This window comes from Cavia porcellus, unplaced genomic scaffold, assembly GCF_034190915.1.
Source record: "Cavia porcellus strain 051 isolate PalLab524CR breed Dunkin Hartley unplaced genomic scaffold, mCavPor4.1 scaffold_21, whole genome shotgun sequence".
NCBI classification, from domain to species: domain Eukaryota; kingdom Metazoa; phylum Chordata; class Mammalia; order Rodentia; family Caviidae; genus Cavia; species Cavia porcellus.
In genome coordinates, this window is record NW_026947504.1 from 28,631,000 (window position 1) to 28,647,087 (window position 16,088).

The window sequence follows — 16,088 nt, forward strand, 5'->3', positions numbered from 1 at the left end:
AGAGGACTGGTATATGTTTGTTTTGAATTAATTTTATTTCTAGATGGTTAAATGAAAACTTTTTTATAATTATTTTAAAGTAGTTCTCTCTGTTTAAGGGTCAATATTCTCTCGAGTTGAAGAAGACTATCTCTGGAGGATAAGACAACTAGGATCACACTCTCCAGTAGCTCTTTTGAATACCCTGTTCTACTTTAACACTAAGTATTTTGGCCTGAAAACAGTGGAACAACACTTAAGACTTTCCTTTGGCACTGTGTTTAGGCATTGGAAAAAAAATCCTTTAACAATGGAAAACAAAGCCTGTCTTCGATACCAAGTGTCTTCCTTGTGTGGAACGGACAATGAGGGTAATGTACCAGAGCAGATTTTTCTTTTGAGTTTTTCTGTGGTGAGGATATTCAAATCTTGCTTTGCTGAAGCCCACCTGCCTTACTTGAGAAGAACCTAAGGAATGTCACTTTTATAAAACAAGACAAATTATGCCTTAGAAAGTCTGTTTCTTTCATTTGAAAAATTACGCTTTCCCAGAAGCCATTGTGGTCATATAATGCTGAAGGGCACATAGTTCACTTTTGATAGAAGTAAAAAGTACTGTTGTTTTCAAGATTGGTTTTAGAAGGTTTATTTAATTTTTATTTTTTTAAGATAAAATTACTACTGGAAAAAGAAAACATGAAGATGATGAGCCAGTATTTGAACAAGTTGAAAACACGACCAACCCTTCTAGATGCCCTGTGAAAATGTTTGAATGTTACTTGTCTAAAAGGTAAGCAGTAATGATAGTTGACTTTTTCAAATGATTATGTAAGTTGGTTGGATTTAATACTACCAATAAATGCCATTTCCCCGATGATTTAGATTTCTCTTCTTATTTCCAAATCCACTGTTAACTTTTTGTCCCATTATTATGAAATACCCAGCTCATATGTCATACGTCAGGACTCATCTTTGAGGAATTACTGTCTACTAAAGGAGTTACTGCTACTGTCATCTTTTAAATTATAGCTATTCCAGTGATCATGCAAAGGAGGAGCATAGGACTTTTTTTTTCTATAAAGGGTCAGATAAATATTTGAGACTTTTGAGCACTTGAATCTATCTAAGCCTACTTCATTGTTTGGGAAAGCTAGAAAACAGCCAGATACTATGTGTACATTGTAGCTGTAGCAGGTACCTGTATTGTACTGAAATTTTACACAAACTGGTGGCTGGTTGTCCTCTGCCAACTCTCGGTGGAAAGGTGTGTTCAGAGGTGGAATACAATGGGTGGCGATGATAATAGAGTGTACGTTTAAAAGAGAAAGTTCTTTAAAATAATGTTCTGAAAGTCCTATACTTTCCAAATGCCACCACTGCTATTTCCCCAAACAGAGACCAGCATATATTTAAAATGCTTTAAATATTTAAGGACCACAGATTATTTTATTCTTGTCCATTTTTTTTTAAAGTAAGCACTCTCTTTAATTTTCAGGTTAAGATGAAAACAGAGTTGAGTTTCATGAACTCCTTATGTAAACAACTTGGTAAAATCACAGCCAGGTCCCAAGGATGATTTTTTTTTTTAAAACAACTCATAAAAACAGAAATGTCACTAATAAGTTAATAGGATTTCTGACCATGATTTAAGGGTACTCTGTTTGGCTGTGACAGTCTCTGTAAATGTCATCAGATGAAAATTCCTCTCAGCTATTTGGGGTATTTTAAATTTTTTTCTATTGTGTAATGCTATAAGGATTTTTATTTTATATATTGCCGTATTTCATCAATTCTGAGACATATTTTTCATATTTTACTAACTCTGACAGTGGGGGGAGGATGCATGTGTTTGAGTTGATGCATTTTCAAATTATTGGCACCCGTAAAAAATGGGACATTTATTAGTGGAGTCTTGCATTCAATGAAACACAGTTTGAATTATAGAAAAATAGTCTTTTATAACAAAATACCAGAATATTTTTAATGACAATATTTAATGTAAACAATGAGGTAGAAAGGATCTGGCCACATAATATGATTACTAGGCCTGAATTATTCTTGAAAGAAAATAAGAGTTATGGGAAATTTTAAATGTGTTTCTTGAAATTGACCTTCTCTCCTTTCCCTCAAAGTCCACAGAATCTTAATCAGAGGATGGATGTTTTTTATTTGCAACCAGAATGCTCTAGTTCTACAGATAGCCCTGTCTGGTACACATCTACTTCACTGGACCGAAACACCTTGGAAAATATGCTCGTACGGGTTCTTCTAGTAAAAGATATTTATGATAAAGACAATTATGAACTGGATGAAGACACAGACTAAAAAGAACATTTCTGAAGCAGTCGGGATAAAACAGCATTAGATAGTCATGCTGCTAGATCTTTACTATGGAAAACATTTCAAGTTTACTCCTGTTTTGAGTTCTGTAGCAGTGTACCCACACTGGGTATTACCATGTAAATAACCTGTGAGTGAAAGTTGCCATTATTCTATGTAGTGGTTTTAGGATACTTAACAAAATACATTCAAATTCTTTTTTTTTATTATTATTTATTTGATTAGGTATGTTTGTAACTTTTTACATTACAAAATATGAATGAGAATGTGCCATGTATAATTTTTTCTTGTAGTCTGAAACATCCATATTGCACAACGCTACTGTTGCAAAGCTTCCTTAAGGGGGCGCTTTTCCTGGGTTCTTGACCAGATGGTTGTATTATGAGTAGCATTACTAAAAGTTTAGAACTTGCAGTGTCTTTCAGAATTTTTAAAATAAAATGTAAACTAATAGGTTGGGTTTTTGTTTTGTTTTGGGGGGGTTTTATTTTACCTTTTAGTTACTGAAGCCTTACAAGGTTATGTAGAGAGATACCATCTTCTGTACCAAAAATAGACAAGAGAATGCTGTCAATATTGGTGTACTGTAATGTGAATCTATACTGGTGAAAACAGTTTTTTGTTCCCTTTATTAAAACCTTAGTTTCCTTTTCTCATTTGTGGCTTTCTGCATCACCCCAATCAATTTTTTTTTATATATATATATATGTATGTATATATATGTAAAGAATAACTAAGTTGAAAACAAAATCAAGACATTTTTCTTTTTAAAAATGTCTGATGAAAGTGTGATTCTCCTTTTCTATGTCAACTATAAGTATCTGTAGTTTCTTTCATTCATGGAGGTTTTTTGTTTACTCCCCCACCAGAACACAGATCATGCTGCATTATTCCTCACATAGTACTCTTAACCTTTACAAATTTTATTAGAATTCTTGTGCCTGCTTCCATATATGACTGGTGCATACCTTGGATAAAATGGTTAGAAATGCCACTCCTAAAATAGTTATTATAAGAAAGTCAAGCTACTTTAAATGATGGTACTGCATTTTACTATGAAGGTTACCAGTGTAGTAATTCTGACTATTTCAGATGATTGAAGAACAAAGAACCACTGATGGATAAAGTCTGTCTCAGAGGAAATCCCTGTTGTTAGATTGGCTTTGAAATTTTACTTCTTATAGAAGATTGCATTTTTTTAAAAAAAAACCTTTGTACTGTACTTCTGCATAGCAACTTATCTGTTCAAACCTTTTAGGATAAGGAAGTTTACTTAAAATTCTACTTTCTAAGGACTTGAGTAAGTGCTAGCTGCAAATTATAAAGCATCTGGCTGACTTTGTATAGCATGTGTGTAACCACATTGTTTCCTCTAAATTCTGACTTTCCATGGTGAACAGTAGTCTTGGGGGGCTCTTTTCCACGGTGGGTAGGCAATATTCACATATCCCTTGTGTATTTCTCTCCTAGGAAAATATGTTAGCACACTAAAGAAATTTTCTCAATCATGCTTTGGAAAATTTCACTGATTTAATTACTGTATATTTAAGCAATAATTGCCTGAAATGTTTTTGGCATAAGCAAATACTTTATAATGTTCTAACTTGTTTTATAAAGAAAAAAGTTTTTTGTCCCTTGATTTTGTATTTATTGAGTGATAATCAGACCGACATTGGCAAATCTGATGTAAGGTACTTTACAGGGATAAATTGCTGATTATTTAATGACAAAAATGAGTAAACATGTAAAACACAGGCCACAAAAATTTTCTCAAACTTACCTTTTCCAGAATTATTAATTTAAGTACTTTTCTAATAAATGCATCTAATTAAAAGGTATTTAATTTTAAACATCCTTTATTCTTCAAGTGGTGCTATATTCCATCAAGAGCAATACATTTTTCCAGAATTTCACTTGTGTATTTTACCAAATACAAATTTCTGCCATGTACTTCTGTTTAAGTACTATGTCTTGCTATTTGTATTTTCATTATTTGTACATTTTAGCCTTTTTAAGTAGAAATGTCTACACAATTTGATCTTGGCATGATAGAGGATTTAGAGCTCTTATCTTTGTCTTGATTGCAATCCAGTGATGGATTCACTTGGTTCTCAGGGGGAAAAGAAAAAACCTATTTTATGAGAGTTGTTTGTTCTGTGAAATTTACTTCATCTAGAACATGTCGCATTGATTCCTGGATCTCCATAGTTTGTGTAATTATATGTGACTACTGAGGAAAAGTACAATGAAATAGTTTATTTTTGCTTCTTGGTAATTTCTGATTATAGACCGAGTCTTTTTAATATAACTTTATGTTTTGAGATGTCTATTGAAGATGCTATATTTTTCTGTTACGAAGGAAGACTCTGCCATTTAAAATCATTCAGTGGAAAAGATGATTAGCCATATTGTGGGAGGTAGATTTCCCATGCAAACTGAACCTTTGTTAATGCATTTTTAAAGGCTTTTTTGCTGTATTAGATAATGTAAGATATTGAAGGATTTTTTGTAGGCAAAAACCTCAGCTTTTTTCCCCTATAAAAATTTTATTGAAATAGTAATTCATTTTTTAATAGAATTGCTACAGTATGGTAAACATTAAAACAGGAAGATACTGCATATTGTGTCATGCATTTAAATTTATGACTTCTTCTGATGGAATTTCCATTTGTCTTGGCCAATTATGATTTGCAATAGTAATTCATTTTTGTGGTGTTACAAATTACAATAGTGGAGAAGTCAGAAAACTGTAGGTTTTGATTTTATTCTACTGTGGGTCATTTAATCCAAGATCATAAATATCTTGCAGTCTTAAATCAGTATAAACATGTAATTTTTTTTTTGCTAGTTATTTCCAAAATGTGTTGTTACACATGTCATTTATGTTCTAAACTAACATTGACTGTAGGATAATCTTGTTCCCCTCAAAATAATCATGAAGTGTACATGAAAGTATTTTTAAAGAATAAATTTCTATCAATTAACAATACTTTTGGATTCTCCCCCTTAATAAGCCCTTTACTTAATTTTATAGATTGTGAATTTCATTTATTCTCTTCCACCTTAGTCTTAGGATTAGACTAGTTTAAATGCTATTTTCCAGTGTTCAAGAACTTCTGTGGTGTTGTTTCTGGATATTTCGGACTAAGAAAATAATACCAATTTAGAAGCTGATGTCTAGAACAGGGTAGGCTGTCTCAGTGTAGCTGGAAGGAGCAACAGCTACAGTGGTATTCAGGGTTTGTCTTGTTTTTTTAATCTTTACTTGAAAGCTAGATGTTAGAGGTACACCCCATTAAATGTACCCTTACTGGGTAATGAACTAGAAAAGCAGATTGCCCCTAAAATTGAAGCAGTGATGTCCTAATTAATTACTGGGTTAAATAGGTTCTCTTTTGAAAAAGAATAAAAGATTTAACTTATAAATAAAATATAAGATTGGATATAAATTGGATATCCCTAATTCAGAAATCTGAAGTCTGAAATGTTCTAAAATCTGAAATGTTTGAATGCTAATGTGACATTCAGGGTTTTGGGTTTTGGATTTTTGCATTAAGAGTGTTCAATAGGGGCTGGGGATTTAGCTCAGCGGCATAAGCGCCTGCTTTGCAAGCAGGCAGTCATGAGTTCAATCCCCGGTACCGATAAAAAAGGAAAAAGACCAAAAACAACAACAATAAAAAAGAGTGTTCAATAAAGTCTATGCAGTTATTCTTAGATCCAAAACATACCTGGTCCTGTGTACAGCTGAAGAGAAGTGCTTCATATATTGTTGATAGGAGATATAAATTCTGAATATACTTTCTAGTAGAGTACAGGGACAAGAACTATTACAGCTCTTTTCAAGACCTTAGTTTCCTTACTCTGTATGGGTTTCAATTTTTTTGTATAATGTCAGCATTGCCCTGGTAGTAAACTTTCAAGATTTATGTTGGAATCCTTGTGATTTAAAAACAGGTTTTCTTGATAAAAAGAATTTTTCCTAAAAGCCCTACTGCTGAGAGCTTTAAAAACCCAGTTTTAAAAGTCCAGTTTGGGTAACTTAGAATTAAATTCAGGACACAAAAACTATCACCAAACAATCATGTTTGCTACATGTTTCCTCTGTCAAAGAACTGCCGCTTTCCATTATAGCTAATGAAGAAAAAATAAGAGATCAAGAAGATACTACTGTTCCAAAACTTACACATCTTTTGGAGAGTGAACAGCATACACTGAACATTTAAGTCCTAGGGAAGGAATAGAAACTGTATTCATAATTGAGAACAGAGAAAGTTCTGGTCACTATAAAAGTATTCCAAAAGGGTGTTATGCTCTAGACTAGGTTTGGTTGGTGGTTTTCTTGTACTGGGGATTGAACCCAGGGGTTGTCTAGTGGAGCCATGTCCTCCCCAGTCATTTTTGCTTTTTATTTTGAGATAAGGTCTTACTCTATGGTGAGTGGTCTAGGCCAGTCTTGAACTTAAAAAACCTTTGCCTGAGCTCCCCAGTGTTCTGGGATTACAGGTATGTACCTGTACCACCTGTGTACCACCATGCCTGGTTTAGACTACATTTTATAGAGAGGGTGACCACTGCCATTGCTTTAGGTGTGTTAGAAGTAGCAGTGCAGTTTCTGATCTTGATGATACCATTTTGATGGCCTCGGGCCTTATTTCTGGCTTGCACCCCAACTCTAAGAATAGTTAAAAATAGCACCCAGTGTAGCTAGTGTACCTTCCCATCCGGCACAGATAGTTGATCAAGATGAGCAGTTGCGCTTCTAGGTTATGCAGAGGGTGTGAAACATGCAAGGTTCATTATGTCAGTAGTTAAAAATAACTTTGGGGTTTTAAAAGTAGCGATTATTTTTGAAAACTTACAAGTTACAGGTGTGCAGCTTTTTACTCTATAACTGAGGTAAAACCTTTCCGTTTTGATGGTATATTTGTAATCCTAAATTCACGTCAGCAGACGGTAACGGCAACACAGCACAGAAGTTTAAATGCATTTATTTTCTTTACACTGTGCACATCCTGTAACCCTTTACCTGAAATCCTGACAGGAAGAGAGTCTTCTCCAGTCCTCTTCTCCATGATGTAGTCTAACCAAGGAGAGTAAGTAGGTACAGACAGTAAGTCCCTTCCTTAGGAATGAATTCTTTTTGGGATGAACATATGTCGGATTCATTTGTGTCCAGTAAAGTGAGTCTTACACAGTACACATGAAAGTTTGCAACGCGAGCGGTGTGAGCCAGGGACTTCATTGTGAAATGCCAGAGTGAGCGAGGTACACCGTACAGATCACAGCCACTGGTGCAAGGAGCAGTACAACACACAGTGGGTGTGTAAAATTTTAAGTTACTGTAGTAAAAGACACGTCGCGCCAGTTCCTCTCCGAATACACTCCTTTGCCTCAGATACACGTGCCATTGTGCCTGCCGTTTCCTGAGGCACTTCTGGAATCTCCTGCATCTGCAAGGTGTGATCGGAGCCACGGCGGATGCTGCTGAGTGCCACGGGCAGGAAAGGGGACTCGTGAGAACGCTACGTGCAACGCTCCTTGCTGAACCTGGCGACACGTGACTTCTGAGTCACCACACGGTGAATTTTCTGGGTGGATTCAGGGCATCAGGCAGTCAGGTGGCACACTCAGGAAAGAGCTTCCGAACTGCTGCGGGTAGTGGTGAAAATGATGTGATGAGCGCAGATCAGGAGTCAGGGCTGTGACTGTGTTTCACTGTGATGCATGGTTTTAGATGCACTGTTTTGAGACATACTTTGTATGTTAAAATACTCAAGAACTTACTCTCAGACCAGCTGTCTCCTTACACCCGTGTGACCAGCTATATTTAAAGATGCAGGAAGATGCAAATTGAAAAACAGCAGTGAACATCTGCACGAATAGAGGCAAATGATCTGTGGAGGTGGTTAATATTCCATTCAGTTCTAACTAGTCACCCTGCTGTGAGAGCATGACGTTTCTTGAGAATGTAATGTAGGGAACTTTTCTGTTCATTCCAATTCCTAGAAAAGTTCCTGGCACATTCTAGTTGTTGATAAATGCTTGTTGAATGAATCAATGATTACAAGTACCTTTTAAGTTCCATTATTTTGAAAATAAAGGACCCACTGGAAATACAACTTACGATGTATGAAGAAAAGTACACATTTTGGGTTGTGCTCTGCGCTTGTCTGCGTCCGTGTGCCTTGGGTACTGTACTGTTGAGTTGCTCAGTCTGCCCTCTGAGGGCCTGGTGGTTTGTAGTAGCTCAGGATGAACACTTCTAAATCTCTGGTGCAGTTTAGTACAATGGGAATCTTTGATGTATTCCATGGAGACTGGTTCAGTAGTCCAGATGAATTCCAGAAAGCTGTATATTTAACACTTTGGTTAAAAATTCAAAAATCTACACAGCCCAAAAATCAGTACACAAAAAATTTTTAAATGACAGGTGGTGTGGAATGAGCATAGTAGAGGTATTTTTCTTGAAACGTTTTATGTGAGAAGCAAATATACACTTTTTTATGGTTTTTAAAGTTTGAAAGCCTTTCCTATCGGAGAAATTCAACACTAAAGAGAAAAGATTTGGTGTTAGTGCTTCCCGTTTTGTTTTCAACAAAGTGTGTTTTACCACTTTCTTGATTTATCTACAGAATTTTGGGCCTGGGGACTCGCAGGTTTATTTATTTTTGGTGGACTGAGGATTGAATTCAAGGTCTTTTGCATGCCAGGCAAGTGCTGTGCTACTGAGCCACATCCCCAGCTCGCTCTTTTAAAAACACTTGCCGTCCACACTGACCTTAAACTGGCAATCCCCCTGCCTCTGCCTCCTGAGTAGCTGGAACCAGAGGCAGAGGCAGGAGGATTATAAACTCAAGGTCAGCTTGGAGCGCCAAATGCTGCCACCACACCCACAGAACAGTGCTTTTTATTCTGCCAGAATAACTTCCCAAAGCTACCCTGCACATGAGTATTTGAAGCCTAGAAAAGTTTGAGCCTGGGGGGCAATCCCAAAAACTCCATTCCAGGTGCTCTGGACCGCTGTAAAATTACACTGAAATTTACTAGCACACAAGCCTGCAGGTGTCTGGTCTGTGACACATTTTAACTCCTAGTGTTTTGTAAGTGCTCTCCCTAACAACCTTCTTCAAGAGTTGCTGTGGGAATAAAAGCAATTATTGGAATATTTTACGTACTAAGCATGAGGCTTTGATATCACCCCGAATTTAAAGATCAGTAAATGTTGAGGGTCCCACAAGTAATATGTGGCAAAGCTGTGATCCACAGCTGTTTAGGTCTTTCTGTGCCAGGAATAAAATGGGAAATGGTGGCTGCCCTCGTCAGCTATGAACCTCTTCTCATTGGCAGGACAGGCTTCAGTCAGTGTGGCCGGATCAAAAGCTGGGCAGCTAGAAAGCAGATGGGTGTGAGGAGGTGGGCTGAGTCCAGGCTTTGTGTACCCGGCCTTTGCCCCTCTGCTCTCCCGCTCACTCTTGAGCTGGAGGGGTGGGGAACTTGCTGTAACATGGCAGAGTTGGTATTGACAGTATATTGGTGTGTAAAGCTTCCACAAAATTCAAAGTACAGTGATAATTGAGTAAGTTTTGTTTTGTTTCCTAATACAGGTCTACTAGTGAAAAGAATATAAGCCCTTTGAGAGAGTTTTCACTTTGCTTAATTGGAGCTCAAAGTGAGGAAGTAGCTCACTGTTATGAGAATTGATCACATGTGTGTATGTTAGGTTTTCTATAGTTCACCTTTGAAAATGTCTCTTCATAAGGTAGGTGCTTCCCCATACTGCTATCAAGTCATGCGCATGAGTGTATGCATTCTCACCTGAAAACTGTTTGTGCAGTTCAGTTAAATTCTTCCCTTGTCCGCTTTGCCTTTCAGCGAGTCTTTGTGTTGCAGGTTAGTCTTTTCAAATTGAGGGTTAGATGGAATCTCTTTAGTTGCACAGTTAAGTGGATTTTGAAGTAAAGACTTTTCCTGTACACACGCATTTGATTAGAAACTGTACTGCCAGTGTATATAGAGACATGGCTGTTGCTTGCTGTGCTTAACGATACAAGTATATAAGCAGTTTGATGTTGTGATTCAAGCAGTGTTGGCTGTTAGAAATTACTTTTTCAGTAAGTTTGCTTATAATTACTGTTTTGCCTTATAATTTTAGACTCATTTCACTATGAAACATCAAGCCTGCAACAAAAACTTAATTTTCAAAACTGTTTATTGTTCAATAAAAGTGATTTATGTTTTTCACACTAAGAAAAACATTAATCTTGGCCCTGAGCTCAAAACACCTCAGTAAAATTTCACTGCATTGCTGAGCCCTGGAGCTGCTATGTGGCAGGCCCCGTGAGGTCTCTCGGCTGCACTGCCTGACAGTCACGAAGTATGGTAGAGTCCATGACAGCCAGTGCCTCTCGGGCTTGACACCACGGACCCATGAGTAACACAGGATGCACTCAGGTGTTTACCACCAAGGGTTGCGGTGAGTCCTGACGGGGTCTTAGGACACTTCATACCATGCATATTAGCTGCATCCATCTTACCAGATTCTACTTTGAGGTGTTTTTCTACTTGTTGCATGTAAGTTACCCACAGATACATTTTGTTTACCTCATTGGTCAAAAGCACCTGGAATGCATAAAGCCCTGGGGTTTCATCCTGGACACCCAGCAGGGGAGGGAGGAGCTAATTCTTCAGCCACTTCAAACTTGGCATTGCCTCCTTAGAAAGCCAACTAAATATTGGTAAAATACTTTGATTCATTAAGAGCAAAGAAAAAACACTCAGAAAACAGATGCCTTGTTTTTAAATTTTAAAATTTTTGCTAATAACTTTAGATTCTGTATACATCTCTCTCATGGCTGCAGTCAAATAATGATAAATGGCTAAATTTAGTCTGTTTACAGTCTTATCTGAATTTCTTAGTTTTTTAAAAGAAATTCTGTAGTGGGGAGGGTGGCTCAGCCACATAGGTACCTGCCTGGCAAGCACGAGGTCATGAGTTCAGTCCCAGGTACCAAAAGAAAAAAAAGAAAGAAAGAAAATTCTGCTAGAATAGTCATTCCATTTTAAACTTTCTAATGATTAATGTTCCCCTGTAAGAAATATGTGGCCAGTGGTATCAGTGGCTATCGTGATATTTTTGTATTACTATAGTGTCACTGAGTAATAAATGGTGCCTTGTAACTAATAACGTAATCCTCCTCCCGTGTGCTTTGACAGTGATACTTGAAGATCACTTTTTCACTGAGGTTGCACTGACAGTGCCACTGAGCAGCAGGACCAGTGGGACTAGAAACACTGCTAAATGTGTCTGCAGTTGCAGTGCACCAGACTCAGTGCCTGAGCTGGACAATGCTATTGTGTTGCTGCCAGCCGGTGCTGCCCTTGTGGCACAAAAACAGCTACTAGGAATTTGTACAGGGAAAAATACAGCTGTTTTCCAAACCAACTTTATGGGCATGGGAAATGTGGGTTTTCGGTGTTAGTATATTTAAGTTTCTCCAGCTATTTTTTTTCCTTGTTTTTCAGTCAGGGCCTCTATATAGTTCAGGCCAATCTCAAACTAGTTGTGTTGCTCTGGCTGTCCCAAACTATGGTGATCCTCCTGCCTCAGCCACTTGGGTACTGGGATTCCAGGCATATGCCACCACATCTAGCAACTCTTAACTGTTTGAAAATGTATAAACCATTCTTCAGTGAACGTGTTATGCAAAAACAGACAGTGAGACCACTCGTAGCCTGTAGTTTGCCATCCTGACTTAAGTTGCTTGCTCTACTCTGTATTTGAATGAATAAAATTGCCATTTAAAGCAGTTGAAAGAGACTTCATTGACCCTACTGTCACTTTACCCAGTACCTACAAGCATTTCAGGTCCTTGCATTGGTAAACATCCTTCAAAACTGTGTCTTAGGCACTTCCCCCTATTTCTCTTTGTAGCAGAATGCCTCAAAGGAATTCTGTGCTCTCACAATCTCTTACTTCCTTTTCTATTTTCTCTTAAAATTTCAAGGTCTTTGTGTCAACATTGCGTTGACAGCTTCATCTCAATTGGTTTGGTTTGGTTTTGGTTTTGGGTGTTTTCCATTGTTGCTGTTACAAGGTTTCAAACTCAGCACCTCACACTTGCCAGGCAGGTTCTTGTGCTGCTGAGCAAAACCCCAGCGACAGCTTAATCTCCGTGTTGCAAAATGAAGTAATTATTGGTCATCATATTCCTTAGCAGCATTTAAAACTATAGATAATAGTTTCCTTTTTAAAGTACTTTTTTTTTTTTCTGTGATACTAGGGATTGAACTCATGACCTCATGCTTGCCAGGCAGGCACTTATGCCACTAAGCTAAATCCTCAGCCCCTTGAAATACTTCTTAAAACTTTGTTTTAAGGCTAGGGACCAAGCTACATATTAATCCTTTTTGTTTTGAGACAGGGTCTTGCTAGGTCACATAAGTTCCCCAGGCTGAGCTTAAACTTGGAATCCTCCTGCTTCAACCTCCTAGGATGTGGAATTACAGATGTATGCCACCATACCCAGCTGAAACTCACTTTTGAAAGCCAGTTATGGAAGGCCATGGCTGTGGTCTTTAGGAGGCTGAGGTGGGCAAATCATCTGAGCCTAGGAGTTAAGTGAAGCTCAACCTGGGCAACATAATGAGACCCCATGTTGAAACAAAAAGCAAGTTTTAAACTTCTGTGGGCCACTTTTTTCATATATAGCTTTTACCAATATTACTTGCTGATAGCTTCCTTATTGCCTGAGTTGAAGCTGTGGTGCCCCAAGCCAGGTATGGTGGCACACACCTATAATCCCAGCACTTGGTAGACTGAGGCAAGAGAATTGCCCAGAGCTCAAGGCTAGCCTGGACTACACAGTGAGACCCTGTCTCAAAAGAAAAAGTTGTGCCCCACAGCACAACTCTTGGGTTTCTTCCCTTTCATCTGACCTAGTCCTTTGGGGTTCTCAGGTGGTCTCAAATGGCTTTAAATGCTGTCAGTACACTGACCTCCATTGATCCATTATGTGTATGAAATGCGTATCTTCAACCTATGGAATAAATTTTGTTGTAGTGCTTGACTACACTTATTACAACTGTCCTATAAGCTTGGGTCAGAAAACTCAGGATCCTAAGGGCCAGTGTGTGTTTTAGACTTTATGGGCTTCCTAACCTTTTGCTGTGTGTTCTATTGGGTTTTCTGGTTTTTTATAAGCATGTAAAAATCCAAAGGCCATAGTTAGCCTACAGGCCATGTGCAGACAGGCTGAGCACCAGACTTTCCCATGGTGCCTTTGCTGATTCTTTGTGAGCACCATAGAGTAGCTGAATTGTTATCTCTGTTTATAGATGGGGAAATGGAATCTTGGAGCCTGAACAATTTGTGCAGGCACACCAGCTAGCAGGTGGTGCTTCCGGGTTCCAGACTGAGTCCAGGTCTGCATTTTGTCACTGTGTTACTTAGTTATATGTCTGCGCAGATCGCCAACAGGAAGCCAGTTGTGCTCCAGAATCCTCCAGAGCTTCAAGAGTTAGAACACAGACTTGCTGCAGACAAGGTGTAGAAGCTTGCTAATGAGCCGTTCAGCTCTAAGATCCTCTCCCCAGCCTAGGCAGCCTCCCCTGATTCTACAGAAGCTGGAGTTTAGACTCTGAAGAGGATGCAGCAGGAGGTAGAGGACTCAGCAGACTGATGGGGAGGAGGCTACACACAAGTCTGCAGCTCAAAAGTGAAGGCCCCAGACCCGGCTCCCCGGGGCCTGCATGCAGCTTCTAGCCCATCTGGAAGCTCTGAGCGTTCTTTTCTGAGGATAGACCAGCCCAGAGTAAAGACACAGTCCTGCAGCTGCTGGGATCACAGTCCTGTACAGTGATCCCATGGTGACTCAGCAGCCAGGAGACCCTTCCTTCTCAGATCAACACTGCTTTCCAGACTGAAGACAGGCAGAAGGAGGCTTTCAACATAAGAGGATCCAAGCAAAGTTTAAGAAAAAGGAAGTGCCAGGCATGGTGGTACACACCCGTAATGCCAGCACTCTGGGATGTTGGGGCAGGAAGTTAAAAAAGACTTGCAATGTAACAACCAAAGGAGAACTTTAGAGTTGGAATCAATACATATCCAGGAGTTAAGGGAATAATTTTTAAAAATGCAAAAATTTTACATATGATAACATACTAAGTAGAAAGGTTAGATTGACAGAGTTGAGAAAAATCTAGCATGGATCAAGAAGATAATAGAGGCAGGCCAGGAGGGGAAAATTCAGTCTAGTAGTCTGGCATCAAACAGCTCTAAGTGAGAGAGAGTGCAGGAAAACAGAAATGGTGATGGCAGTAATGCAGAGAAATTCCCCAGGACTTCCCAGCACAAGAGAGCATAGAGTGCCCCAGGTAGCTAAAGACATCACTGAAAAAGAGGCAGAAGGCTTCCATAGAGATAAGGAAAATTTCAAATACAGATCACATACAAAGACCAGAACCAGACAGTCTGGCTTTTTAGCAGTAGTGTTAAAAACTAGGAAATAATGGTGAAATGACTAAAATTGTTAGGAAAAGTATTTGTAGCCTAAAATTCCTTGTCTAACCAAACTCAGAAATTAAGGGCATTTCAGGTATGCAAGTTTTCCAAAAAGAGGCCTCTGTGCCACCAAGATGGATGAGTAAGGAGGAAATGAGATCCAAGCAGCAAAGCGTCAGGACAGCCATGAGACAATCTTAGTGCTCAGTCACTGCCTGTCAGCACTAACTACCCTGTGCACTGCTTAGTGATTTCCAAACTGGACACACAATTCCAGAGGCCTGTCACAGTGGCTGGCCTTTGCAGAAGGCACTAAAGGACATCGCAGAGGAAAGGGTTCTTCATTTCTGTGGTGAGGCCCTCTGTGGGACCTCAATGAACAGTTTGCAAACTGCAGGGCCTCACCGACTTGTGCCGCTTGGCCTGGATGCTCTTGATCCGAGAGTAGCAGCTTTATTCTGCTTGTTCCTTTAGTGGTTTACTTCGTAGTCATGGTTAGTAACGCTGTATGATGTCTTATTACTTCCTGTATTCGTATTACTGCTGTGGTTTCTGTCTCCTGCTTGGACATAGTATGGACAGTATTGTGACTTCATTTTGTACCCAAACACACAACATACTTGCTAGAGGAGCCACCGGTGTATGGATCTATGAGGGTGCAGGAGTACCAGTAGGTTATGTGAAAAGCTTGCCCAAGAAAGGTACTGCAGGCCTGTTCAGCAGTAGGAATGTCAGGAAGGAAAAGAGCTCAGTGATGAGAAAGTTACGGCCTTGAAAGAGCAACAGGAGAGGCATTAGGAGTGGGCAGAAGACTGCTGTTTGTGTTATGTGTCTTTTAATACTACTTTAAATTGTTTAAATGTAATACTTTAAAAATTTAAACTCCTAAGTCCGCTCGCGTTGATGTTTGTCCAACAACAAATGAATAAGCAAAATGTGGTATGCTTATGCCACGGAATATTATCTGGTCTTTAAAGGAGAAGAAAACCTTGACGTATGACAGCACGGGTGGGCTGGAGGACACCAAGCTGGGTGAAATGGGACAGAGGCCGAGGACAAATGCTGTGCCCTTTCACTTTCCAGAGGCACAGACAGCAAGCAAAGGGCACCAGGGAGTGACTGTTTAATAAATTAGGCAGTAAGTTTCAGTTCAGTCCGGGAAATTAAAAGTTCTGGAGATGGGTGGGGTGGGGAGGGCTGACCTGAGCTCTACACTTAAAAATGGCTCAGGTTAGGGCTAGGGGTTCAGCACAGCGGCATAAACACT

General features: G+C 39.0%; 1 protein-coding gene across 3 annotated transcripts in view; it reads left to right on the forward strand.

Annotated features, from left to right (window-relative positions):
* The window catches only part of Zmym2 (zinc finger MYM-type containing 2), a 111,635-nt gene extending 107,462 nt beyond the window's left edge, over positions 1 to 4,173 (forward strand). For all 3 annotated transcript variants that reach the window (XM_063232472.1, XM_063232473.1, XM_063232474.1), the window contains 3 exons: positions 99 to 350; positions 649 to 769; positions 2,112 to 4,173. In XM_063232472.1, the coding sequence (XP_063088542.1) occupies positions 99 to 350; positions 649 to 769; positions 2,112 to 2,304 (566 nt within the window). In that variant the 3' untranslated portion in view covers positions 2,305 to 4,173. The remainder of the gene's footprint in view (positions 1 to 98; positions 351 to 648; positions 770 to 2,111) is intronic.
* Positions 4,174 to 16,088: the final 11,915 nt, after the last annotated feature.